The sequence below is a fragment of the Globicephala melas genome, chromosome 4 (genome assembly GCF_963455315.2).
Source record: "Globicephala melas chromosome 4, mGloMel1.2, whole genome shotgun sequence".
In the NCBI taxonomy this organism is placed as follows: domain Eukaryota; kingdom Metazoa; phylum Chordata; class Mammalia; order Artiodactyla; family Delphinidae; genus Globicephala; species Globicephala melas.
Genome location: NC_083317.1, coordinates 130730854 through 130758714, shown reverse-complemented (window position 1 = coordinate 130758714; position 27861 = coordinate 130730854). Strand labels below are relative to the sequence as shown.

General features: G+C 49.4%; 1 protein-coding gene across 1 annotated transcript in view; it reads right to left on the bottom strand.

The window, feature by feature from the left end:
- Window positions 1-27585, bottom strand: part of SLCO2A1 (solute carrier organic anion transporter family member 2A1) — a 78092-nt gene extending 50507 nt beyond the window's left edge. The window contains exon 1 of the mRNA XM_030873450.3: window positions 27396-27585. Coding sequence (XP_030729310.2) covers window positions 27396-27491 — 96 coding nt within the window. The 5' untranslated portion in view covers window positions 27492-27585. The remainder of the gene's footprint in view (window positions 1-27395) is intronic.
- Window positions 27586-27861: the final 276 nt, after the last annotated feature.

The following is a 27861-nucleotide window of genomic DNA, read 5'->3' as shown; positions in this document are numbered from 1 at the left end:
ATAGTCCATGCTCAGTCCTGGTTGGAAGTTCACCAAATGGGTAAGACCTGGAAGGTGAGGCTCAGGGCTCAAGAGGCCCTAATGCAATGGGGACAGAGAAGGAAACTCAGAAACGGTGACTCCGGCTGTTTCCCAAAGATCTCAGAGAGGCAGCATCTGAAAGGGGAAGAGGGTCTGTGGGTTGGCTCCTCTGAGGCCCCTCAGAGCTGGAGGAGAGAGGGGATCGTTCCCCCATCCTGCCAAAAGAAAAAGGAAGCAAAGCAAAGGTGTGTCCTGGAGTAAAGGCCTTCGGCCTACTCACCCCTCCTGTACCTTCAGCAGGGTGTGACTTTGGATCCGAACCATGGCCCAGTGGCCACAAAAGGGAATGTCTCTTCCAAGTGATTCAGAAAATCAAGTATGTTCCTGTGTAGCAAGAATGCTGGAAAAAACATAAAGTTCAGATATTCAAAATAGCTAGCCTAGGGTCCAAGGTGGTGGTAGTCACAGTAGCAGGAATAGAAGGCATCTTTAGTATCATTCGTGTTATTATGAACTAGAAAAAGGTTTTGATAAGACACAGTCCTGGGGACCCTTGGAAGTATAAAAATCAGAACAATCAAAGAAAAACACAGATTTTCCTCACAGCTTCCTTGTTCCCTAAGAGGGCAGTGGCCAGGCTGAAGAGCTGGGACTGGGATCCTGCCTGGGAAGGGAGGCCAGCTGAGCCAGGGCCCCGACAGTACCTCTGCTCAGTGTAATTGTCCTTTCCAGGGCCCCCGAGCCAGCCTCTACTGTCCACACCGTGACCTTCCTGTCCGGCAGGTTCTCCTCTGAGGTCTGTGGGAGCTGCTCCAGGGAGGACTGGAGCCTCAGTGGAGGCCAGGAGGCCACCAGAAACCACAACAGGCCCAGAGGACCACGGTGCTGAAGTGGCCTAATCCACCGTTCATACTCCTGGGGGGCGGGGTGGGGCTGGCCAAGTACCTCTAGGAGCCAGGTGGCCAAGGAATTGGGTTAGACCAGGATCTTTCGGCCAGTTTTTAGTTTAGTCCACTCAGCTTAGAAAAAAATCTCACCTGAAGGCCTCTAGGTAAGAGAAAATTTAACTGGACAATGGAAGTCCCAATTCGCATAATTCTGTGGTTTTTGTTGTTATTGTGAGCTAGGAAAGGCCTTTGATAAGACCGAGTCCTAAGGGCCCTTGGAAGTACAAAGATGGGCACTATCTGTAAAGAAACACATGGATTTCCATGGCAGCGGCCCTGCTGGAAGCGACACGACCACGGAAAAGCAAGGCAGACGAGCTTCCTAGCTCCTAATACCAGTAAATTCTCACACGCTTTTGGCTGTGGTTGTTTTGCTCTGCTTTTCCCGGTGGTGCGTGTCTGAAGCTCAGCCCCAGGGATGAAGAAGGCAGATGGCTGCGTTGACCTGGTGGCATTTGCAAGGGAAGATGAAAGAGCAAAGGGCGAGAGACCGCCTGAGGTGACCGGGACCTGCAGTGTGGGCTTTAGAAATCATAGATGAAAAAAAAATTCTGGAAGAGATGAAACATAAGCGCATGAGACTAGATGAATTTATCAGATTAGCTAGAAGCATGGTGCTCAAAGTTTCCCAGAAATATAGAAACTTTGAAACAAAATTATCATTGACATTTATGTAAATATGTGTCCAAATTCTTCTTCAGAAATTTCCAAATTTCTTTTTTTTTTTAAGTCGGAAAAGCTTTCCCTCACAGAAAACAAGTGCCATGTGTCTTCTCTGGAAGTTGGCACAAGAGCAGTTTGTTAGGTGAAGTAAGGAGCCATTAGGGAAACTGCTTTGAATCCATTTATGGCAGGAAAAGAACATTCAAACTGTATTAATATAGAAACTTCACCTATTTTATATTCTTCCTATTCTTTGTGTAACAGGATGGGATGTTAATATTTTTCCTCACCTCCCTGAAGGGTTTGCAGATTAAGCTCTTCCCTTCCTGCCCTCAAGGAAGGGGAATTTAGTTTTTTCAGAGAGAGAGAAGGCGGGGTGTGGGGACGTGGTATCAGAAGAGCCCAGGACCCTGGGAGCTGATCCCTGGGAAGCCGGCCAGGAAGGAGGGACCCCACTGCCCCAGAAGCCTGGCTCATGGCCACAGGGAAGCACTGAGGGGCTATTTTCCTCACTCATCTTCTTTGTTCTGTCTTCCTGTTTGTTGGTCACCCTGTATCCTCTGCATCTGGCTGCCTATCTGGCACATAACAAATGTTCAATAAATATCTCCTGCATAAAGTGAATCCTCATACCACCCTGAGAGGCAAATATGATTCTGTTGGTTTATGGCTGAGGAAACTGAGGTTCAGGGAAGCTTACAAAGTTCTCATGTCACACAGTTGGTAAATTGTAGCAACCGACTGAAGCCATGTCACGCCCTCGTTCTGCTCCACCCAGCAGCCCAAGCGCATGAGAGTCTGGGCAAAAGAAGGCATCGCTGACATTGTTTTCACCAAGATTGCTGGTTACCTAACTGCCAAATCCAGTGGGCTCTCCAACAACGGCTTTACCCAAGTCCTGCAGCATCTGACACTCCTGTTTCCCCTCACCATCTGTGATGTCATTGCCACCCCCGAGCTCTTGCAGTCTCTCTAAGTGTTTCTCCTTAGAAATTCTTGTGGGAGCTCTTTCCTGCCACCCCACCCGAGCTTCTGTCCTCAGCCCCCTTACCCATCTCTTTGCACACACTCACCCTGGGGGTCCTACTCGTCCACGCCAGAGGTCATCCTTGGCAGTGTGCTGGAGCCTCCAGTCCACAGCCAGGCTGTGGACCTCCCACCTCAACCCCCTGCTTCCCACGCAGTTCAACTTTACTCCCAATGATCAGTATCTGAAATTCACGCCCCAAACGACTATCGACTATCGTTACCCGGCGCTGCCTCCTCTGGGTTCCAGTCTTCGCCCTGCTGCTTCGACCTCCAAACCAAGGCTCCAGCCCACGCTGCAACTCCACCTCCACTGCCACCTCCCGTCCAGACACCACCTGGCCACTACCACAAGTTCCTACCCTTTCCCCAAGCCCACTCCTTCCTCCTCCCAATCTATTCTTTAACCAGCAGCCAGAGTGATCTTTTAAGAAACTTTATTTAAGTATAACATTCACCAAAAAAAGGCAGAAGTCACAAGGGTACAGCTTGATAAAAATGTCACATGCCGAGGACACGTGAGGGACCAGCACTCAGACAGAGAAACAGAACATTTCCGGCTTCCCAGACGTCCTCCAGTGCCCTCTCGGTCACCCCCCACCCCCCCAGGGGAGTGACTCTCCTGGCCTCTAGCAGCACAGGTTAGTTTGCCAGTTTTGTATTTTACAGAAATACGATCATATAGTGTGTCAGCGTGACCTTCTGAAGATGGAGACCAGAGCCTGTCACGACACTGTGAAAAAACCCTCCAATGGATTCCCACCAGCTCAGATCAAAATCAAGCAGAGCACCCCAGCCTACAGGGCCCTCCCTGTTCCAGCTCCCATCCACCTCCGGCCTCGTTGAGCTTCCCACCACCATGGCCTCTCCTCGGGTACTAAGCTACCTACATTCGGTCTGGGGTAACAGGCAGTTGAAATTTGTAAGCTGTTTGGAAAACTCATGGCCCATGTGAGACGATGTGTTGCCTCAGAGCCTTTGGTGGTGGGGCCCATTCTCTCTATGGAGGGAGGGGCTCTTCATTCCCACCCCCTCCCTTGCTTAGCTTCTACTCACCTATCTATATGATGGCAAAGAATGTCCCTCCTGTTACACATTCTCCATTGTTACTTCATGGCCCTGAGCCCAGATTACAGTTACAACCACCTTAAGTGTTTGGTGCCCTGTGGCAATCCTGGCACCCAGAGCATAGCTGTTGCCAGCCAGCGGGGCAGAGGAAGAAAATGACCACAGAAGCACTGCTGCTACTTTATGAGGAAGAGGCAGTCCACTCAGCAAATATGACGATGAACAAATCAACGGGAAAGAATGAATTTCAGGGAATGACACCACCCGTTACATAGACACCTGTAAGCCGTAAGTAAGTGGATGTAAAATTATCAATGTGGATCATGAATTCCTTGAAGAAATAGGTTTTCTTTTTTTCCCCCTTCTACTATGCCCATTTATCTCCCAAGGAGGTAAGTCAATTTCTCAGCAAACCCTTGTAAATTCTTTCACTGTCATCAGGGTGACACCCAGAGCCAGCTGTGCATCAGAGCTCCCAAACATCTCCACTTGGAGAAATGAACCCCTGGACTTGTGTTCACCTCTTGGCCCTGCCCGATTTTTTAGGAGAAAAGAGACTGGAGACATACTGAGCAGTGAGGGAGGGCGTGTCTGGGTGTCCCCCCAAGGCTGCCCGGCGGGGAGTCTGAGGTTCCATCGGGAACAGTGGGTGCCCCGCTGGGACAAGAAAGGAGCCCTCGCCCGGGGAAGCGCTGCCCGGCAGCCTGTGCCCACCCCCTCAGAGGCTGCCGAGCTCCTGATGGACCACAGCACGCCCAGCCCCTTCAAAGCCACTGTGGAGGTCTGAGAACCCAGTTTCGAGAACCTGTAACAGAGTCAAAGACAGCAGACGCCTGAGACGAGGGTGGGCCCATCGCCCACAAAGAGAGGCCAAGGCACAGGCGTGCGTGGACGCCACGACGCTGGGTCGGCTCGTCGTCCCACTGGCCCTCTCACTGGCTGCTCTGGTGTCAGAGCGCCTCCTGAGGCTGTGGCATTCCGGAGCCGCACGGACGCAGAAGGCGTGTCCCGCCGCCGCCGCCGCCGCCACCGCCTGAGCTCACAAAGGCGGGGACTCCCCTGCAATAGGCTGTCACTGGCAGCGACGCTCTCCTGCACGGAAGCATTCCCACACCCCAGCCTGATCACCCCGGCATTCCTCTGCCTGCCGGATACCCAACATTCATAACCACGGCTGTTCTCACAGGTGCCTGCTTCCTTCCAAGACCGCCCCCATCACTCCAAAAGCCACGGCAGCTCCCTGAAAACTCCGTCCCAAGAGGAGAGGCCCCCGGCAGCCAGGATAAGATGTTCCCAGCCGATGGTCCCTACACAGGACAATCGCCACACAACGTGGGCATGCCCTCCCTCTGCTTTTCTGGCGGCAGGTGGAAGGGTGGCAGGAGGAAAAGGCTTTGTCCGACATTCAAACTTCTCTATCCCATCAGATGCCTCAAGAGGATGACGTGTTCTCCCTAAGTGCTGAGCACAAATCCAGATCCCACCACCTGCCCTCCTGGAGGTCCCTGGAGGGGCGTGGAACCTGGTGGTCCCGGCTCCCCACTGACCGCTGACAGTCAAAATACCAAGGATGTTGACCCAAATGGCTGCACCTCCTGCAGGTGACTCTGGCAAGGAAACCAGGATATCTGTCGCCACCATGCCCTGTGGGCCTCCACTTCACCTCCCCACAAGCCCCTCTCCCCTCCAACCCCCCAGCTGGTCCCCCCGCATCCTCGTTACGATCCTCACGACTGATCTCACCTCTCTCTCCACCCTACTCCCTCTGCCTCTGCTAAGGACATTCCCTATCACCTGTGCTGTCCCTAGCCTCTTTGTTGGGTATTATGGGCTGAATTGGGTCCTCCAAAAGATGTCAAAGGCCTAACCCCTGGTACCTGTGAATATGACATTATTTGGAAATAGGGCCTTTGCAGATATAATCAAGTTACGGTGAGGTCATACTGGATTAGGCTGGGCCTTAATCCAAAGACGGGTGTCCTTATAAGAAGACCAAATTTGGGTACAGAGACACAAGACACTGGAGGCACAGAATGGAGTGATGTGGCTAAAAGCCAAGGATTTCTGGCAGTCACTTAGAGGCACACCTGCAACTCCCTTGGTCCTCTTCCCTCAGTTCAGTGAACAAATCCTGTCGCTCTGGCCCAGATGTCCCCAGCTGACCCTACTAGAAACCTGGTTCACCTCTCCCGGGCCCACCACCCTTCCTCCTCCAGCTTCGGAGAGAGTCTGCGCTCACCTGCTCTCCAGCTGACTGAGGAAGCAGGTTGCCTTATTTTTAAATTTTTCAAGTCCCTCCAAATTCACCCAGTTATTTTCTTAAGTCCGCGATTACTCATCATTGTTCTCTGTGGACAAACACCAAGACAGCCGAGGCCTCCTGCGCTGGTCACCCATCTCCTGCCTCACTCTCCCCCACCCTTGATTTGATTGCCTCTGGGCTCCACTTCCCTGCCCTGGGTGCCCCCCTCTCATTCCCAGGCTCTTCTGCCTTCTGTCCACACCTGGGGGGGCCTGATCGCTCACGTTCCATGAGGATTTTCCCCCAACACAGACCTCTCCTCTGTGGGAGCCAAGTCGTTACAGGAAGCCCGTGTGGAGTGGAAGGGCCTTCCTTCTCTCCACAAGCTGAGACTGCTTCCTTCCTTCCCTTCGAAGCTGTCCTGTAGGGTGGTGCTCTGCCTTCTCGGCTGATAGCACATTCTCCCAGGTAGCAGAGGCAGTCTGCAGGCATTTCTCCACAGGCCAGAGAATGTCTACCCACCATTTTTTTTAGGCCTTGTGAAAGACAGAACTCCAGATTGATTGGCTTTTCCACACTTGCTCTAAACCTGAGCCTGCAACATGTGTACCTGAAAGAGGCCTCCACGCCTTGCAGGGCTGTGCAGCCCCGCCACACTGAACTTGAACTCAGCCCTCTTCATCCAGGTTACAACTCCTTGTGCATGCTGCCCTATGCCTAGAACATTCTCCTGCCCCTTCCCTTGCCTCCTTGCTGGCCTGACTCCCCTGTCAAGCACTGTTTGAACATCGCTTCCCTAGGAAGGCTTCCTGGTCCCTTATTTAGGCTACTCCGCTGCTGACACATACCCCCACAGGGACCTGTGGACCCCTCTCTCCGACGCCATCACACTTGTGATTCCAGAGCAGTGATTCGGGCATCCGCTCCTGAAGACCCTCATTTACTTCAAAACACGCACAAGTCAAGACATCCTTCACTGGAGGCTGTGTCTCCCTATGAAGACTGAAATGGAACCTCCCTCTGGCAAAGGTGCAAGCACAGTTTACAGTTCCTGTGGTCGGCCAGCTTTAACAGATCTTATTGGGGGCTCTGTGTGTGTGTGTGTGTGTGTGTGCGCGCGCGCGTGTGTGGCAGGGGGTACATTATTGCTAATTTTGCCCAGAAGGAACATTTGAAGTAATGTGATAAGCAAATATTTATTGAATATCATTATGGGCCAAGCATATTCCAGGGGAGACCAAGCAGGGCTAGACTCCTCTGGGGCAGTGTGTTAATAAGATGAGGTATGTGTACATAGTAGTGGCAACTACTCTCAAGGCAATATGGCAGATGCCAAAGGGGCTCAGGACACACGAGGGTGAGGGAGAGGCTCCTGGAGAAAGGGAGGCTGGACTTAGGTCTTTGAGGATGAGGAGAACATCAGAAAGTGGAATGGAAAAAAGGGGCCATCCCAGGCCCAGGAGGCAAAATGAAGAGTAGAAAAACACAAGTGTGATTAGGGGTCAGGAAATGATCTGGTTCGTCTGAGGAAGTTCTGGCTAAGTGAGAGGAGAAAACCAAGTCAAGTAAGAGGACTGGTACCTGAGAGGAGCCACAGACTTTTCTCTCTCTCTGGCTATCACCGACGACTTCTGAGCAGGGATAATGCATGTCAAACATTTTTAGAAAGGTTAATCTGTAGCAGAGTAGAGGCAGGGAGGCCAATAAAAGATCTTGGGACAAGGTCCAAGAAGCCTCTAGTCAGGGGGTGGCATTCAGCAGGGACACCAGCACGGGAGAAGGTCATGACCTGATGACTAAGGAGAAGTGGGGGATGGTGAGTGGGCATCTGAAGACCAAGGGAAGGGAAGCAAGGAGCTCAAAAGACAATGCAGAGCAGGTGAATGGTGGAGGCAGAGGTGGGCTGTGGGGCAGGGGAAGACCCAAGTGGACATCCAGGGAGCCATCCCTGGTTTCAGGCTAGCCGGCAGGTACCTCTAGGGAAAGATGCCCTCACTTCTGACAGCTCTTTAACCCCACACCCCAAGAAGAAAGGAGGAGATCCCCTCAGGACCAAACGGAATCCAAGGACTAATCACTACATTAAAATGGTGACTCAGTAGCTACTATTTGGGGTCTTGAAATAAATCCCCCTAGGGCTTTATGTTGGCACTCTTTGAGCAAGACCACAGCTGTGGGAAGATGTCTTGTCCTATTATCTCTGTTACCTTTTGTTCCTTCTCCCAGAGGTCAGAGCCTCATGCCTTGTTAGACTTCACACAGCTGCAAGTCACTGTCTGTAAGATGGACAGGTTGCCTGCAAGGAGCCCCAAGGATATCTCCTAACAGAACTTCACTTGCTAAATTTGCAGAAGAATCAGGAGGACAAAGGGGCTTTTGATGAGGCTCTCTGGGACATGTGAATTCTGACTTGAAAGATAAAGGATCTGGCCCCTGACAGAGGCTATTTGATTTCTAATATGATTTGGTCCAAGTCCAGTCTTTTGTCTAGTCTTTAAATGGGTAGAAGTCTGCCCATCTGGTCCCCTTCTCCAGGGGTGGGCAGCTTTGTCACCGAAGGCTGCATCAGGATGAGGGTGGTCAAGGCATCTACTTGGTCTTCTGTAGTCACCCCCGGCCAGCACAGTGGCCTGGGACATCTTTGTCCCAAGGAGCCTCTATTCCAGCTCTACTCTCTCCATCACTTCAACTTATTTCTGGACTTTTCTGGGCTGAGGGCTGCTCCTTCCATGGCCTCACCTCCTGGACTTTCCTACGTGCCTCCCAAGGTGTTCCCCTTGCCCTCTGCCGTGTCTGCCTTCCTTCCCACTCCACTCTTCAGATCTGCAAGGAGCAGGGAAGAGGGAAAAACAGTTGCAGGGCCTGGAGAGGGGAAGGTAGAAGAAACTGAGTGGGATCCAGCCCTCGGCTGACAGGAGAGGATTTCAGTCAGCACCGCAGAAAATGCCCTAAGCCTTTCTTGGAAAAGTTTCCTCAGGTCCCAGGTTTGGCCTGAGAGAGGAAAGGAAGCTGTTAACACGGAAAGGTCAAGGCAGGGGGCCAAGTGAGGCATGCTAGCCTCTTTCCCATCACAAAGCCACGTTTAGATGAAAGCAACTGAACATCCTTTCCTGGTACCCACACCCTCCGTTGCTCCCTCCCACCCCCGCTGCCTAGGGCCCCAGGGAGCGAGCAGGGGAGTGGGCCACAGGGGTCTCTACTGTTGCTGGGACGGGTCGTTTAGGCTGTGAAGGTCTTCTCTGTGCCATGAAATGGCCAGTCTAAACACAGGAAATGAGGGCAGGAGTGGGAGCAAGGGGAAAGCAAACCAATTCCTCAAATTCCCTGTTTACCTATGGTAAGCTTTAAGCTATAAATAGCATTAGTTACAATGCCCCTGACCTCGGCCTCCGAGAACATCTGCCATTTCCAAACTACCTGAGGGAAAAAAGAGAGCAAAATGGAACTCAGCGTAGCAGAGCACGCCTGTGTGCCCTGAGCTCCCTGGAGATTCTCTGAACGTCAGCGTGTGGCCGCAGTGCTCCTCAAGGCCAAGAAGGCTCTGCTCCACCCCACCCACCTTCCTTTCTCCACAGGGAGCTCTGGGAGGCCTTCGCTGGCCAGTCTAGAATGCTTCCCAAACTTCCTCCCTTCAGTTCCTCTCTACACAAGAGACTCACGTTCCCTGGGAACCATTTCAGTTTAATACGATTACTTCCCATCAATCACTTTAACGAATACCTTGGAGACAAGAATATCACAGCCACCTCAGTGCCTGTGAATCAGTGCTCTGATATGTGCCTTGCCTTAGAGCAGAGGTTCTCGACCTTTAGGGTGCATCAGAGTCGCCTAGAGGGTTTGTTAAAGCAGCATGCCCCACCTCCAGCTTTGGATTCAGTAGATCTGGGATAGGGCACAAGAATTCACATTTCTAACCAGCTCGCACGGGACGCTGAGGCTTGCTGGTACAGGGACCACACTTTGGGAACCACTGCCTCAGACTCGAGTAAGTCCCCCTGAACTCTAACCCAAATCCTTACTTCTGGGCACTCCTTTCCTGGAGACAAGGCCCAACGTCTGTGTAAACCCTTTACAAAGGAATGGGGGTAACACTGAGACACACCCTTGATGTCTCTGCCCTCCCCTTAGCCATCTGCCCATCTGGGTACGGGATCTGCTCGCACAGTGAGGCTCTGTCCGCGCTGTCGTGTGGGCCGAGAGCACCCCACAATTAGCTCTGACTAGGAACTTCCATCCACCTCCCAACTCCTTTGAACTGCCTCGCATGGAGCTCTTGACAGCAAGGGCAAGGGAATGTGATTTCATCTTCCACACCTGGTCTGTTTGGCTGGACTCTCTCCTGGCAGGTTTCAAGACTCCTGAATGAAATCATCAGTAACCATCTTCAGATGGGGAAAGATTAGCTGGGCAAATACTCGACGCCTACCAGCCGCAGCCCTGGGAGGAGCAGACATGAGCTCACCCACCCTTCCAACACTGCGGGCGATTCATGTCTGCAGCCCAGGGGGCTGTGACCTCAGCAGCAGGTCACAGAACAAATACTGGTGGGCAGCGTAGGAAGGGTCATTGAGACGCTGGTGATATGCTGGGCATCTGCTCTGTGTAGGGGAGGGAAGCACAGCCCGATCATGGAATTTTCAAACCGTGGTAAGGAGAGGATGGAATGCCCCATTGCAAGCCTCCTTGTGGAAGCTCGCCCCTAAGCACAGCTTCCTCCCATCAGTGACGTCAGCAAAGCACCTCTGGCCCCCCACGCCCCTCCTTTTTCAGGGCTATTGACCAGGGGTGCTCACCTCTCCTTCCTGCAGGACATTCTGCCCCATACTTGTCCTGAATGTCACTGCCCTTTGACCTGGGGCAGTGCTTTTGACGTGTCAATTTGGCCACGCTACAGTCCCCAGTTATTCAAACACTAATCTAGGTGTTGGCTATGAAGGGAGTTTGCAGCTGTAATTAAAATATATAATTTTCAGGAAGATTATTTTAGATAATCTGATAATCTGGGTGGGCCTGATTCAATTAATCAGAAGGCCTTAAAAGCAGGGTGGAGAGAAAAAGAGAGAGAGAGAGAGATCGATTCCCCTGAATAGGAGCTTTGGCCCAATGCCTGTGATCATCCTTTCCTGACTGCCTGCCCTGTGAATTTTGGATTTGGTTATTCACCCCCACAACTGTATAAGCCAATTTCTTGAAATTAATCTCTTTATATATACACACACACACACACACACACACACACACACACACATACATGTGTGTGTGTGTTTGTATCTTCTCTTGGCTCTGGTTTGATTAAACCCTACAGTAGAGAAAATAATGGCCTCCCCAATGCCTGTGTACTGATATTAGAACCTGTGAATACGTTGCCTTACATGGCAAAAAGAACTTGGCTGATATGATTGAACTAAGATTCTTAGCATAGGAGGTTATCCTGGATTATCTGAAAGGGTCCAGTGTAATCACAGAGGTCCTTATAAGAAGGAGGCAGGAGGGTCAGAGTCAGAATAAAAGATGAAAAGGAGAGATTTCAAGATGCTGAACTCCTGACTTTGAGGATGCAGGAAGGGGCCAAAAGCCGAGGAATGTTGGTGGCCTCTAGAAACTAGGAAAGGCAAGGAAACAGATTCTCCACTAAAACCTTCAGAAGGAGCACAGCCCTGCCAACACCTTGATTTTAGGTCTTCTGTCTTCCAGAACTGTAGGAGAGTAAATCAATGTTGTTTTAAGCCACCAGGCAGTAGTACACTAATACAAACCCTGGTTCATATCAACCCTCCCCGTCTTCCCCCGCTTCAATGTTCTCACTCAGGCCACTTCTTTTCCCTCGGCAGAACCACACCTCCCCTTTTTTGACATCTTCGGGGGTCTGTTCTCCAACTTTCCACAGGAAGGCTCAACGGTCTTGTCTGTTCAGCCCCCCTCCTGAGAACAGGGCTCCCCCTTATTTTAGAAAAAGGTACCTATTCAACTATGAGAAGCCCCCAGAGACCCCACCTTGCCTCAAGGCACATGACCCAGCTGAACCAATGAGAGTCCTGCCCCAGTAGTTTTTCAGGTTGGAACTAAATGAAGGGCAGCAGGTAAGCTGGTTGCTGACCATGACTCAGCCATGAAGAGGACAGAGGTTTACAATGGAAGACAATGACGAGAGGAATTAAGAGAAGAGGAGAGAGGAGATGGGGGCAGCTGGCACTCCAGGCCACCTGCCCAAATCCTTCACACATTTTTCTATTGTGTTTCTTGTCTTTTTCTTGTTGGTTAGCAGGAGATCTTTGTATAGTCTAGATATTAGTCCCTAGTCAGTTTAATTTTTTTTTTTTGAATTTTATTTTATCTATTTTTTATACAGCAGGTTCTTATTAGTTATCTATTTTATGAATATTAGTGTATATATGTCAATCCCAATCTCCCAATTCATCACACCACACCCCCGCCCCGCCACTTTCCCCCCTTGGTGTCCATACATTTGTTCTCTACAGCTGTGTCTCTATTTCTGCCCTGCAAACTGGTCCATCTGTACCATTTTTCTAGGTTCCACATATCCTAGTCAGTTTTAGACATTGCAGACATCTCACAATCCGTCTTTCTTTTTGCCTGAAACACTATTTTCTGTTATTAAAGTAGATAAGTCTTCCTTCTTTAGTTGGTATTCTCCTGATATATCTTCTTTTGTCCTTTGATTTTCAACATTTTCTTTTAAAGAGCATGAAACTAGATTCTCTCTCTCTCTCTCTTTTAGGCAGTCTGTCTCTAGCTTTGAAATGGTGAGAGTACTCCACTTTCTGATAAACCTAGATTTATGTCCACTTCCTTTTATTGTGCTCCTATTTACCATAATGTTTCTTGTTTGTTTGTTTTTGCCTTTTATTCTCCTCTTTTCCTGCCCTCTTTTGGTTGACTAGGTTTCTACTTTTTACACTCTTCTGCTTTGGAAGGTATGCATTCAATGTCTTTACACTGAATGATTACCCATACATTTTAACTTAATGTTTGACTTAAGAAAGACTAAAGTTAATTAATTATTCCACTCTCCTCCCAAGCAAGCCAAGGACTTAAGATTTTAACTCCAAATTTCCCTGCCAATTCTCCATATTATTGGTATGTCTTATTCTACTTCCATCTTTTCTGCCCTCCATAAATCATTATTATTTTTGTCTATTCACAATCAATAATTACTACCATTCTGTATCATCTTTTTCTGTGTTTGATTTCTTGCTTTATGAATTTCATCCTTTTGTAGTTTATTTTAGTAGGACTCACGATTAGTAAATTCTCTACCTTTGTTTGAAAATCTCTATTTGTCCTCTTGAATTATCATTTAGTTATAACATTTGAATTTGGTGGTAATTTTCTTTCAGCATATTGAAAAGTATTCCATTATTTTCTAGTATATCTATTTATTTTGAGAAGACTGTTATTGGTCTAATTATTGAGTCTTATGTGTAATCTATAATGTTGCTCTAGTAGCTCTTAAAGTTCTTCTGTCTTTACTGTTCTGCAGTTCCAGTATGATATGTATAGGTGTACTTTTTTGTAAATTCCTGTCAGAACTTACTGTGCTTTTTTATTTTGAGGTACCATATGTCTTATTAATTCTGGAAATTCTCTGTCATTTTTTCAGTATTGACTATCACCTATTCATTCTTTTCTTGGAGACTCATTTCAGACTTATATTGGACTTTATTTTTACTGTTTTCATGTCTCTTAAGCTGCCTTTTAGAGTTTCCACTATTTTTGTTTTTGTTTTGTTTTTTTACTCACGAAACTATACTTTATTCAGATCTCATTAGCTTTTCTCTTTTTCTGTCCCAGGATCCCATCCAGGACACCATACCACATTTGGTTATCAGGTCTCCTTAGGCTCCTCTTGGCTGTGACAGTTCTCAGACATTCAGACATTCCTTGTTTGGAGGAGTACTGGTCAGGTATTTTGTAGAATGCTCCCCAGTTTCGGTTCGTCCATGATTTTCTCATGGTTAGACTGAGGTTATGTTTTTTGGGAAGGCCACAGAGATAAACCGCCCTTCTCACCACATTAGTTAAAGGGTACATATTTTCAAGATGACTTATCACTGATAATGCTAACCTTGGTCACTTGGCCAAGGCAGTGCTTGCCAGGTTTCTCCTCTGTGGAGTGTCACAGTTTCTACTTCTTTATTCCTCTGTGCTGCATTCAGGTGACTTCTTCAACCCTATCTTCCACTTACTAATTATCATTTTGTGCAGATGTCATTAAGTTAAGGACTTCAAATTGGGAAATTATCTAATCTGTTAATTAACCAATCATTGTATCTAATCTGCTATTTCACCATTTGCTGAATTGTTACTTTCTGTATGTATAGAATTCCCATTTGTTTCTCAAATCTGCCTGTTCCTTTTTCACAGCATTTGTTCTTTCCTGGTGTTTTCTATTTCTTCTTACACTTCTTTAAACATTTCAATGTATTTTTATAGTCTCTTTCAAAATGTTCCATTATCTTAAAATCTTGAGGTGCTAATCTTCCTCACTGAATATATGTACTGCCTGTGGCTTATGGTGGGTCATTTCCTGTATAACTGTTTATCGTAAGCTCCTGTTCCACGGACATTGTCTTCTCTTGGGGATTCCAGTTGGTCTGGACTGTAGAAGTATCCCTCCAGAGTGGTTTTGCTCTTGTGTCTACCAGATGACAAAGAGTTGTCACCAGCCCGGAATGAATTTCTTATCCTAATTTATATGCTTAGAGATTCCCATACTGTGTGGATAGTATGCATTCTGCTTCCAAGTCCATGTGGCATGGACTTGGTGTTTTGATTTCTCAGCGGAATTATTTTACCCAGAGGTCCTGTTAGAGATATACCTCTAACCTGTAACAGGGTGGTGGGCAAAGTTTTACGGGTTCCTTTCTGAGCAAGGGACCCAGTTTCATGCGTGAGTCTTCGTGCCAGCTCCCCATGTCATCTTTGGTGCCTGTAGGATTACTAATACCCAATCTGCAACAGGAGTTTCTTGAGGGTTTCTTTATACACAGCTTCCCCTCAACCCCTGCTGGTACAGTCATTGTTCGGGTGTCCAACTCATTCATCGTTTCTTGCCCCTGAAGATTTCACTTTCTTTCTTGCAAGTTCAGCTCTGCATTTAAATATTTGATGGTGTTCTATTTTATGCAGTAACTCTAGGTATTTGTAGTAGGAGGGTCCCATGTTTTGTAAACCTGTCATATGGATGAAAACCACAATTCACTATAGTTCTTTATGACCCATCTTATCCCAACTAACCAGAGTCTTTGGAAGACAGGGACCTTGCCTGATTCATGGTTGTATTCCCCATGCAGCGGCTAAATAGCAGAAGCATGAAGGTCGCATGTTAGAGTTCAGAGTATGCAGTCCCAGATGTATTGAGCAGAACCCAGTTCTGTTTCTACCTTCTCCTCCCTCACAAAACCCAGTTCTTTCCCCTCTTATTTGACACATCTTATAACTTTGCATCTATTTGTGCATCTGCCCACTGTTTACATCTTTCATGAGGGCATGGCCCATTCTGTTTTGTTCATCATTGTACCTCCAATGGTTGATGGTAGGTGATCAATAATTACATGTTGCATGAATAAATGAACAAATGAATGCATCTCAGGCAGCTGTACTGACACCATTCCTAGCCTCAGAGTTCTGAAACCCCTGCTGTTTATGACATCAGCAGAGTCCTGCCTTGCAAACAGTGGGTCACCAACTGACTCAACACTCACCAAAATGACTGTGTGAAAGCCAACCCAGGGATGTCATCACATCCTCCCAAGTATAAAACTCCAGGCTCAGGACCAGACCCCAGGCAGCCCTTAGCAGATTCTGTCCCAGACTCTGCCCTCACCACCTCCCCCTGAGGCCCATTCTTCCTAACATGGCATGGAGCTTATCAGGTACACTCACTCCCCTAAGATGTTTGGCCAACCCTTAGGGCTGGATTCCCAAACTCTGAGCCAGTCCCTGGGAGTGGGGCACCAGAAGAGCAGAGAGGCCTTCCTGGACAGAAACACTTCTCAATCTTCCCAGAAAAGAAAATGTTCCATAGTTTTGCCTCTCTTTAAGAGTTAAAGCATTGTTATCTGACTTCACCTCCATCACTGAGGAGCCATAAGACTCCAGTGAAATAATAGATGTAATAACGCAGTGACAACAGTGATGGGCACAGGAGTGGTCCTTATAGACAATCCCGTCCCCTGGCTGCCCTCCTGGCCGTACCTCTGGTGCATCCTCAGGGACCTGGAGATCAGCCTCCTCCCACCTTACGTCTCGCTTCATAGACCACAACGACAGATCTCATGGCACCAGGCAAAGGTGGGTGTCACCGCAGACTTCAGGGCTTTTAATTGGTAGTTTTTTCTAATTATAAATGCAGGACATGTTTATTGTAGAAATATGGAAAACATAGAACATCACAAAGAAGAAGAAACGATTTATAGGATCCCACTCAGAGCACTATCTCTGTTTAGGTATACCCTCTTTAAGTCTCGTGACTTTTAAAAATCTGGATCATCTCTTCATACAGTTGTCCATCCTGCCGCCTCTACTTAACATTATAGAACGAACCCTTCCCTCAAGTTGAAACTTTTCGCAATAAAACTTTAAAACATGTCTTGTAAATATCTCATAGATGGATGTCCCATGATTCATTTATTGCCTTGCCAATAACTAGCTATACGAGTCATTTCCTCATTACAAGTTTCTGAACAGACGAGTTAAATGATAAAACGTTGTTCAGCAGACTGGGTTTCCATTTATTTGCTCAGGAAGGTTTTCTAAGCCACTTGGTCGCTGTTCCCACCCCACGCCGGGTCCCTGGTCTCAACGCTTGTGTGCTGTGGGTGAGACAACGTGCCACAAGAGAGGAAGACTGAGGAAGAAGGACTTTCCGGGCCACCAGTGTCAGATTTGGTTCAGGAAAATAAAACAATAAATAGGAACAAGCAGCCCTGCTGTGTCTGTGAGTATGGGCACGGAAGTAGCAGAGTCCTGGCTCGGCTGGTTGGGGTTTGTGGTGGGAAATGGAGAGCAGCCACAGAGGACAGGGTCTTAAGACAGAGTGCCCGAATTGCAGCTCTGTCACTGTGTGATGTGGCAGTGTCCACAAGCTGCCTGCCACTTTCCTCCACTACACAACATGGACAACATGCACCTCGTGGCAGAGAGAGTGTTTCTGAAAGGACCTGCCCTTGTTATTTCACTAAATTTGGCACATGTGGGTGCCCCCCAACAAAGCATTTGCATTCACAACTAAATATCCACATATCCCCTTACGCTTTATCACACAGATGTGGCCTAATAAAACGCGTCCGTCTTTGTGATGATAGCTCAGAAAATCATAATTGCTGCTAAAAATGTGTTGGTGCTGAGGGTGGGAATTCTAAAATTTGTGACTTTAAGGTAAACCAATACAGGCTTGACTAACACCTGTCCCCACTCCTTGTTAACTGTACGTGTTTATGTATTAACTTCACATGTTGACTCAGTGGGCCTGTGCTTTCCCGGGACACAGAGGGAGGAGGCTGGAGCGGCAGCGAGCCCGAGAGGGCAGCCTCCTGACAGCAAGCGCAGTTTGGAAATGAAGCGGCAGCCACAGGGCCCTGAGGCTCACTTTCCAAGTCAGTGACAAGGTCCAGGGCTGGAGACAGTCTGCTAGACAAGGCCGGTTCTACCTCGCTTGGGCTCGGCCAGTCTGCGTGGGTGGGATGTGGGCGTTACAGCCTGGGGCACAGGCGGGGGTCCACAGGAATGTTCCCACTGGCATTAGGCCGGACGCCCTCCTTAAGGGTCTCTGTCAGGCCCCCTAATGATCAAGTCAGGGACTCTGGTCCTTGTCTACTTGCTCCAGAGAGATGTCGCCCAGCTGGAGGCCGGGGGGTGGACCCAGTGACCTGTCCAGGGCTCTTGCTGGACTCTCCATGAAAATTCCAAGTCAGGGAGAAGCGAGAGCTGGGGTGAGAAGAGAGAAAGATGGGGGTAAGACGGAAGAGTGTGAGAGCTGGGGCGGGAGCAGGCCTTGGGCTCCTGAGAGCATAACAAACTGTGGGGTCCCAATCATGGGAAGGTCTCTGCTGGTTCCAGGAAACCCCGGGCCCACCAGCCTCCCTAAAGCCTGAGGTCCCCTCGTGAGTGATAACCAGAGCCAGCGAGGAAACCTTTGTGATCTGGGACAACAAGGGTCGGAGGGTCACATGTGCCCCTCAGCAACACCCACCTTCAGAGCCTGGCCTGGCTTTTAGAGGAGGGTAGCCCAGGACACGTGGCTTTCTGTTTCAACCTAGCTAGAGGACTTGTGGGAGAGGGGAGACTGCTTTCTACCAGAAGCAATGAGGAGAGTGGCCAGGAAGAGGGGGCTCTGCTAGCTTCACTCTGGGGGTATACAATTCTGAAATTCAGTAATTCTGTAAGTGAGGGGCACCATGTTTCTATAGCTCAGTTTTATCATTACTCGTATGGATTCTATACAGTAAGAAGTTAAAAATGCTGCACAGGGCTTCCCCGGTGGAGCAGTGGTTGAGAGTCCGCCTGCCGATGCAGGGGACGCGGGTTCGTGCCCCAGTCTGGGAAGATCCCACATGCTGTGGAGCGGCTGGGCCCGTGAGCCATGGCCACTGAGCCTGCGCGTCCGGAGCCTGTGCTCCGCAACGGGAGAGGCCACAACAGTGAGAGGCCCGCGTGATGCAAAAAAAAAAAAAAAAATGCTGCACAAATCACAACGGGCAATGAAGGCAGGGCCAGGCGGGAGAACTTCCATGTACTAACAAGAGGCAGAAGTGGGCCCTGCCGCTTGGTTTCTCCCTGGAAGCCTCCAGTTCCTTCCTGTCATGAGTCCTTGAGGCTTATTTCCATTGTTGGGCACCATCCCTGGCTCTCCATGGGCACCTCCCCTGCCCCACAGTCAATGGGTGGAAGTCCATTCTTGTAAAATGGCAGTGGGGTGACCAACTTAACCCAATCTGCCTAGAAGTCTTCAGTTTTAAAACGGAAAGTCCTGTGTCCCAGGAACCCCCTCGGTCCTGGGCAAATCGAGGCAGTGGGTCACACTGAGAAGCAGGGCCCTACAGGCCATTGTTTCTTGGAAACGTGGGTGTCTCTTCGAGAGCTGAGTGCAAACAGCGAAGCCTGGGGAAGAGCCTCCCTCCGCAAACATGCAGTAAAGGCTCACGAGTGAGCGAGGCCCAGGCTCCGACATCCACACTCAGCTCCCCACCACTTCCCTCAAATGCACTGTGAATCAAAGGCAAAGCAGCACAGTTTCAGAAGGGCCTGGAGCACAGGCAGGAAGGACATGTAAAACAGACTGAGAATGTGGTCAGTTTAATTCCATCCTGAAATCTCTCTGGCAGCCAGTCGGGCAGGACAAGTGTGGCTCCGGCAGCCTGCCGTCCTCCCCCTCCCCTCTGCCACTGTCCCCTTTCCCCAGGCCAACAGGGGTCTCACTGCGTTCTCTAGCCGGTTCCTCTCCTGGGGTGTCCCACAGGCTCAGCCCAGGAACTGTCTGCTATTCACACCCCACACCTGTCCCACTTACATTTCCTAGGTTCCCTCTATGCCCAACAAGCTGGCTGGGTTAGAAAAACTAATTCTGACTTGAGGCCTGCTGTGTTGTTTCCCAAACTCCACCTGGGGTCACATCTGGCAGACGTGAGCTAGACATGGCATAGCTTCCTGAAGCATCAGTGTTACTCCAAGATTTGGGGGGAAATACAACATATTGTTTGGAAGCATGTAGATATATTGTGGAGGAAAATATAAAATACACTTGATTCTAGGACGAAACATAAAATTCTACAGAAATGTAATATCCATGATTAGTTAAACCACATTTCCCGACACCACCCTTCATCCCCTTATCCTACTCCATTGTGGAGACCGGTCACTCCCTTCTAGAATTCAGGGCATCTTGGTGGGCAGATTGACAACCACTAGCTTGCTATACCCTCCCTGGTGCCCTCTGCATTTTAACTGAGGCCTTCTGTGCTCCAGGCCAGCATCTCTCAAGGGTGTTGGATGGAACATCTTTCAGAACATAAATAGGTATGGCTGATGTTTGGGTAAACAAAATAAAACTTGTCATCAGATTCCTATAGGACTTGGTGCACACTAAATGATAAAGAAAGGGTTAGTTTGCCCATATTTATAGAGGCAGTGGTCAGCCCTGTGGGGGTCAGTGCCAATGCTGACCAGACTGAGTGTCCCACAGGTCACAAGTCCTGGGGTTACTGCACCGGCTGGTGCCTTCTCCCCAAGCCACAGCCTCCATAGCATCTCCACCCAACAAGGCAACGAGGCTGGGAAGACAGCTCTGGGAGACGGCTGCTCGCTGGATAGGATCATCCCATCCATCCAGTCCACAGTGTAGTCTGAGACTCCTGGCCTTGGGTTCATCCTTCACCCCGATCAAATTTAATCCATCCCAGGGAATCAAGGTCCATGAAACCAAGAGAGCTGGGATTGATCGCAGACAACCGGGCCAGCCGCACCCTCCTCTTTTGCCAGGTTTCAGAGCAGGTCTCCTGGCAAAGCTCAGACCCAGCTGGCCCTGCTCCTGGTCTCATCTCAATCAGCAACTTAGCATGAGATGGGAATCTGAGAACCTGAAAGGACCTCAGAGATCATTGCGCTCAGGCCCCAAGGTTCATGGACGAAAGAATCCAGAACTGAGAGGCATTCTGGGGCCATGGGAAGAAAGGGGCTGGGAGTGAGATGACCCTGGTGGGAATTCCTGCTTTGCCATTGACTGGATATGTGGTCTTGGATATGCCTCGATTTCAAGTATGAAATGGAGATGCTGATACCTCCCTTGCAGGGCTGGCATTACGCATAGAAAAAGCTTAAGAACTTAGACTGAAAAATCAAATTCAAGGGAAAAGACAACCATTCAGCTAAGGCCAGAAGAAAAGCTGGAAACATGTAAATATGTAAGATCCCATCCACCTACTAAAAGCAAGCTTTAAATCTGTCCTTAAATCTTCCTAAAAGGCAAAGTAGAAGAGAAACTGAATGGGTTATAAGGTTTGGTAATCATTCCATTGCAGAATGAAAATCAATTTTTACCTGATATCAAGACTTGCTATTTAGCTACTGTAATCAAGACACTGTGGTACTGGCAGAGAGATATACACATACATCAATGAAGCATGATAGAAAACCCAGCATGGACCCACCCAAGTATGGCCAACTGATCTTCAACAAAGATACAAAGGTAATTCAATAGAGAAAGGAGAGTCTTGTCAACAAATGGTGCAGGAACAATTGCATAACCACAGGCAAAACAATGAACCTTTACCTAAACCTCACATCTCTACAAAAATTAACTCAAAATGGATTATAGATTTAAATGAAAAATTATAAAACTTTTAGAAGAAAACAGAGGATTTCTCCTTCAGGAGTTAGGATTTGGTGAAGAGTTTTTAGACATGACAACAAAAGCAGTATCCAGAAAATTAAAAATTGATAAATTGGACTTTATCACAATCAAAACCTTTTTCTCTGTGAAAGATTCTGTTAAGAGGATGAAAACATAAGCTATAGACTGGGAGAAAATATTTGCAAACCACATGCCCAACAAAGGACTTGTATCTCACATATATAAAGAACTCTCAAAACAACAATTTAAAAATCCAATTAGAAAATGGAGGGACTTCCCTGGTGGCGCAGTGGTTAAGAATCCTCCTGCCAGTGCAGGGGACATGGGTTCGATCCCTGGTCCGGGAAGAACCCACATGTCATGGAGCAACTAAGCCCGTGAGCCACAACAACTGAGCCCTCATGCCACAACAACTGAAGCCCGCACGCCTAGAGCCCGTGCTCCGCAGCAAGAGAAGCCATCGCAAGAAGCCTGCACACCACAACGATGAATAGCCCCAGCTCGCTGCAACTAGAGAAAGCCTGAGCGTAGCAACAAAGACCCGATGCAGCCAAAAATAATAAAGAAAAGAAGGAAGAAAGAAAGAGAGAGAGAGAGAGAAAGAGAGAGAAAGAAAGAAAGAAAGAAAAAGAAAGAAAGAAAAAGGAAAAGAAAAATGGACAAAATATATGAACAGATGTTTCAGTGAAGAGCATATACACATGGCAAGTGAGCACATGAAAAGATGTTCAACATCACCAGCCATTAGGGAAATGCAAATTAAGACCATGATGAGATCTCACTACACACCAATTCGAATAACTAAAATACTCTACTTCCAGTTCCCTGAGACCTTGCACAGGTCACCTCCCCTCCTGGGCCCATTTATTTAACTGGAGGAGGTTCCTTCCGGTGTTTACATTCTATTGTTGCATAAAAATGGGGTCCTCTGGTTTATTTTCACCAGAGGCAGTGCCTCTCTGTAGGGGTGGAATTCTTAAAAAAAAAAAAAAAAAAAAGGATAGCTAAAATAAAAAGCAGTAACACTAAATACTGGCCAGGATGTAGAGAAACTGAATTTCTCATAGCTTGCTGGTGCAAATGTAAAATGTTATGGCCACTCTGGAAAACAGTTTGGCAGTTTCTTTTAAAAATCAACGTGCAACTACCATATGACCTAGCAAAGGCACTCCTGGGCATTCACCCCAGAGAAATGAGAGTTTATGTCCACACAACCTATACATGATTGTTCATAGCAGCTTTATTTGTAATAGCCCCAAACAGGAAACAACCCAAAGGTCCTTCAATAGGTGAATGGCCGGAGAAATCACGATACATCCATGCCATGGAATAGTACTCAGCAATAAAAAGGAACAAAGGGCTTCCCTGGTGGCGCAGTGGTTGAGCGTCCACCTGCCAATGCAGGGGACACGGGTTCGTGCCCTGGTCCGGGAGGATCCCACATGCCGCGGAGCAGCTGGGCCCGTGAGCCATGGCCGCTGAACCTGCGCGTCCAGAGCCTGTGCTCTGCAACGGGAGAGGCCACAACAGTGACAGGCCCGCGTACCCCCCCAAAAAAGGAACAAACTATTGATACATGGAACAGCTTGGGTCGATCTCAAGGGCATTATGCTTAATGAAAAAAGCCAGTCTCAAAAGGTCACACACATATTTCATGACTCCATTTATATAATGTTCTCAAAATGATAAAATTACTGTGCTAGAGAACATATCAAGGATAGGAGTCAGAAGGAGACCTTTGTGGAGATGGGATAGTTCTGTCTTGAAGCAGTGGGGTGGTGTCTCCCTGAATCTGTACACACGATCGAATGGCCTGGAACTATACTCACACATCATGGCAATGTCAATTTCCTGCTTTTGGTATTACACTGTAATTATGTAAGATGAAATCCTTGGGAGGAACTGGGTAAACACAGGACCTCTCAGCACTGTTTTTCCTATGCATCTATAATTATTTCAAAATAAATCCCTCTGCCACTTGTTCTGTGGCAGCACAGGTCACGAATTCATCACCAGGAGACACGAGGAAAGCTAGGAAGGGCTTTGAGCATAGTTACAGGAGGAAAGGGTCTAAGTGACCTTTGACCACCACCCCACCCATTCCCATGGTTCTCCCTCCCCACCCCCCAAACCATCCCCCAAAACTGCCTCCCCAACACACACACACAAGCAGGGCAAGGTGGGCCTCTCAGGGGACAGACACCCTGGAGATCATAATATATGCTGTCCCCAATGTCAGAGAAATACATCCTGGGGAGGGAGGAGCATATCTTAATCCACCAGGTTGATGAAGGAATTCTTTTGGCCCAGAGGGTTCTCTTCAGAGTGTCTCCCCAAGCATGGATTGCAGGTTGCTGGGATATAGCACTTTCCTCTGGAAACTGAGAAGTTAAGTCCAAACTGCTGCCCCATGATTGGGAGTCAGAGGCCTCAGGACGTTACGGACACAGGCCAGGACAAAGCACCTCTCCCTCATTCGGGGGCCTCCCTCCAGGTCACAGGTCACAGGTCACCAGGGCCACCCAGGCCAAGCTGTGAGACTCGTCTATCCCTTTCTTCCCACTGTTCTTCCCCAGCCTTCCATCCACCGACTGGATATCCATTATTTCCCTACACTGGGGCCCTGGGTGTGTTTAAGTTCCCAAACTTTGGGCAGCAATTACCAATCGACCACTCCTTCTATAAGACAACCTCAGTTTGGCCCCAAAAGTTTCATTTTCAGAAGAAACAGATCTCTTTGAGGCTGCCAGGATAAGTTAGCCAAAAGGCTCCCCGCTAACTCCCCCACCCCTGCCCCATAATTGCTGAATGAACCTGTTTTTAATTTAGAGCTTTGGCGTACTGGATGCCAAACTGCTCCCTCTAACCATGACTGGCGAGCAGGTCCTCTAGTTCTTAAGAATGCTGTAACCCAGAGGCAATTGAGACTGTCTCTAGATTAACACGATTGTATTGACTCCTGCAGAAGGAAGTACCAAAAACTCAGCCTGAGCCTGAGAGTCACCAGGCTCGAGATGAGGTCGGGAGGAGTGAAAGGGTCTGAGCCTGTTACTGCTTACGCGGATCTGTGCTGCAGCCATGGCAGTGGTCCCTGGTCACGGCTGAGATGTGTGTGTCACCAGGGCCTGGAGAAAGCCCTGACCACTCGGAACAAGCACATCTGAGGAATCTCCACGCGCTAACGCTGAGCTGACCAGTGCCGTGCGACAGAGAGGGCCAGGCGCACAGGGGTTAGGGGTTCTGACCTGGAGGCTCACGTTCCTGGTTCCTCTACACTCCACTCTTTCTGGTTATGTATCCAAGCCCAAAGGACCAGCCTCACTAAGCCTTGTTTTCCTCATCATTAATGGGGACAGTAACAGCATCCAGTTGACAGAGCTGTAATGAGGACTGCATATGGGTAAGATATTTCCATAGTTCCCAGTAAATTCAGACAGACCTGTTGCTGTTCGCTACTATTGCTATTTTTGGATATTATTATTAACTGTAGTTTTTCTTAACTATTAACTATGTCTCATAGAATGAGGCGTAATTGGTGGAATAATCGATCCTAAATGACGTTTGAATTCACAGTCTTGTTTGTTGAGGCGAGAACTGACCTCACAATGATGCCAATCCCAGAAAGCCCAGTATGGTTTACAAAGCCATTTCCTCTGCCTCATTCCACATAATCCTTATGAAGGCCTTCTCTACCCTGCCTCCGGGAGGAGGGAACTGTTCATGTTACCCAGTTTTTTTTCACATAAGGACTCCGAGGCTCAGGGATACTTCCCTGTGTTACCTAGTTAGTAAGGGGATGGCATGGGGCTTGGATCTGAGTCCCCTGGCTTCATCTTCTTTCCCTAAACCATGTGGTATGTGGCGTTTTGCAGGAATGTCATAAAGCCTATTGGTTAGTCTGTCCCAACAACAAGGAACCTAGAAAAATGATGGGTCCTCAGGTTGGGTGTCCTGTGTTCCTCCCATGTTACACATGTCACGACATGTGCAGTCCATACCCCCCTGGCAGGGTGCATGGCAGCCACCAAACCTCTCCCTGGGAGAAGGAAATCTCTCATCAAATAGCAAAGCCCCCAGAAGCCAGCCCTACCCCCTGGAAGAAATGACTTCAGGGAGTTTAACTAATGGAATTCCAGCCCCCAGATGTGCCTTGAGATATCCAGTCTCCTACCTGGTTTCAGGCGGATAAGTGAAGCTAAGTGGAAGTTGCTCCTAACTCTGGTCTTAGAATTACTATGGATCAACGGAGGCAATGATTAAAGGAATCTGGTTTTTAGAGTTCAGAAAAACTCCTAACTGGTATGAGCCTTCCGGAGGCCAATTGGCCTGGGCCCAGGCCTCAGGCACATGTGGCTATATCATCAGCATGTGATACATTATCTTATTTTTATAGATCTTCAAAGAAACTGCTGCCATAAACTCATTTATTTTAGGGACTCAGGGCAGGTCTAAATGGATCAGTCTCGTTTGGCGTTACCCTCGCTGTCAGCTGTCCCTCCTGCTCCCAACCCTAAGAGTGGTGAAAACAGAGAGAGTTGCCCCCACCCTGGCTCCCTCCTGGGCCTCTCTCTTTTCAGACCACCCAACTGTTGCCCCTGCCCTTTCCTCCCAATTCCTAATTTATAAACCCCAAGTTTTCCACAATTCTCTGCTGAAACTTCTCTAAACTCCTTTAAATGATGGAACCAAAACCACACACAGTGTTCTCATCAGGGTCTGGCCAAAGGTGAGGAGATTTGAGGATTATTTTAAACTATCTCAAAATTTCTATGTGTTATTTATGTCCAACCATGGAATCAATTCAACCTTTATTTAGTGTGGTGTGGGGAACGAGCAGAAGCAGGAGTGGGGAGCCCAGCTCTACTGCTAACAATATGAGTAAGTACATAGATGGGCTCCACTGTGACCTCCAGATCCTTTTCTGTTGGACACACATAACTGGCCCACAGAGACCCCCATCCTCCATTTGTATGTTCTGGGTTCCCCTTAATTGCGCCACTGGAGGCATTACCTAGCCCCATCTGATTGTGTGCTTGCCAGAAACAACCTCTCTGCACCATAATTCCCACCCTGACCCCAAGGAGCCTGTGACCTGGGCTTTACAACCTCCCACATCCTCACCACCGGAGGTGCATTCCTCAGTTGCTTCTGCCCTGCCAGAAGAGGCAAAAAAGCCCGAGTGTGGATTCAACCATTCCAGTCCTCTTGGACCTGTGATGGGGTGGAAAGCATTCCTGACCCCCTGGGGGGTCCTCACCACACTACTGCCTACACCCCTTCACCTACTCCCCATAACTTGCCAGGCACCTGCCTAGACTTTACGGAATAGACTGCGAAAGCCGCTGCTTTCCTGGGGCCAGTTCCGGACCAGGAAAGCTGGTCCAAGAGCTGCAGTGTTGGTTGCCAGCCTCGGGGGAATTCTCAGCATTGCAGGCAGCAGCCCGTTCAGGTAGCAGAGCTCACGCACTGCCGCCCTTGGGGAAGACGAAAGCCTAGCGGAGAACAGCCCTTCTGCCAGCCACCCAGGATGAGATGGGCTCTGATATTCATCTCAGAGGGACCCCAGCCTGTCCCCTACAAGGTGCCAGACACGGGCAACTCCAAGTCCATTCCCTTAACGAAGTAACTGCCCACAGGAGCCCAAAAAGGTGCCCCGGAGATGTTCTTTTTCAAAGAACAGAACAATTCCCTCGGCTAGTGCCAGGACTATCTGAATAGATAGTTGGCCCAATAAGCAAGTACTTTCATCGCCCTGTTTCCTACCCTGACGAGGGCGTGTGAGCACGCGCGCGAGCACATACTCGCACAAACACATGCACACACGCACACACGCCCAGCACGCGCTTCCCTGGCCAGGTGCCTCCTCGCCGGCGGCGCGGGGCCCGCGGGGATGCGTCCCGGAGCGTGACACCGACGGATGGATGGCGGGGGAGGGAGCCCGCCCGGAGGGAGCCCGCCCCCCCAGCGCCTCCCGAGCGGCCGCAGCACTGACGCCGGGACCCCGCCGAAGGTGCGCCCGGCGCGGCTCGGGCCAGGACGTCCCGGGTTCTCCGCTCACCTTAACGTTGCTGAAGATAGAGCGGGGACAGCGGCCGGCTCGGCCCGCAGAGGCGCCGCTGCCCTGGCGCGCGCCGGGCTCGGGTAGGAGCCCCATGGTGGCTGCAGCGCGGGGCCCGGGGCGGGAGGCCGGGCGAGCGGGGCCGGGACGCCTGGGCTGCGGCGGGCGGCCGGCGAGTGGCGGTTGCGGCGTTGGTGGCCGGAGGAGGCACGCGGCGCGGCCGGAGGAGACTGAGCGCGAGGGTGCGCGCCCAGAAGTTTTATAAGTGGCCGCCGCCGCCACCGCCGATGATGAAACGCGCGCTCCCTCCTCCCTCTTTCCCTCGGGTGTCAAGGGCGCTGCGAGCCCCCGCCCCGCCGCCGCCCCCTCAGACAGGTGTGACGCGGTGGCCGGCTGCGCTTGACCTCGTTCCGGCCGGAGTTGTCTCCGCGCCCGCAGCCCTGCAGGGACCCGCGAGGCTCGACCG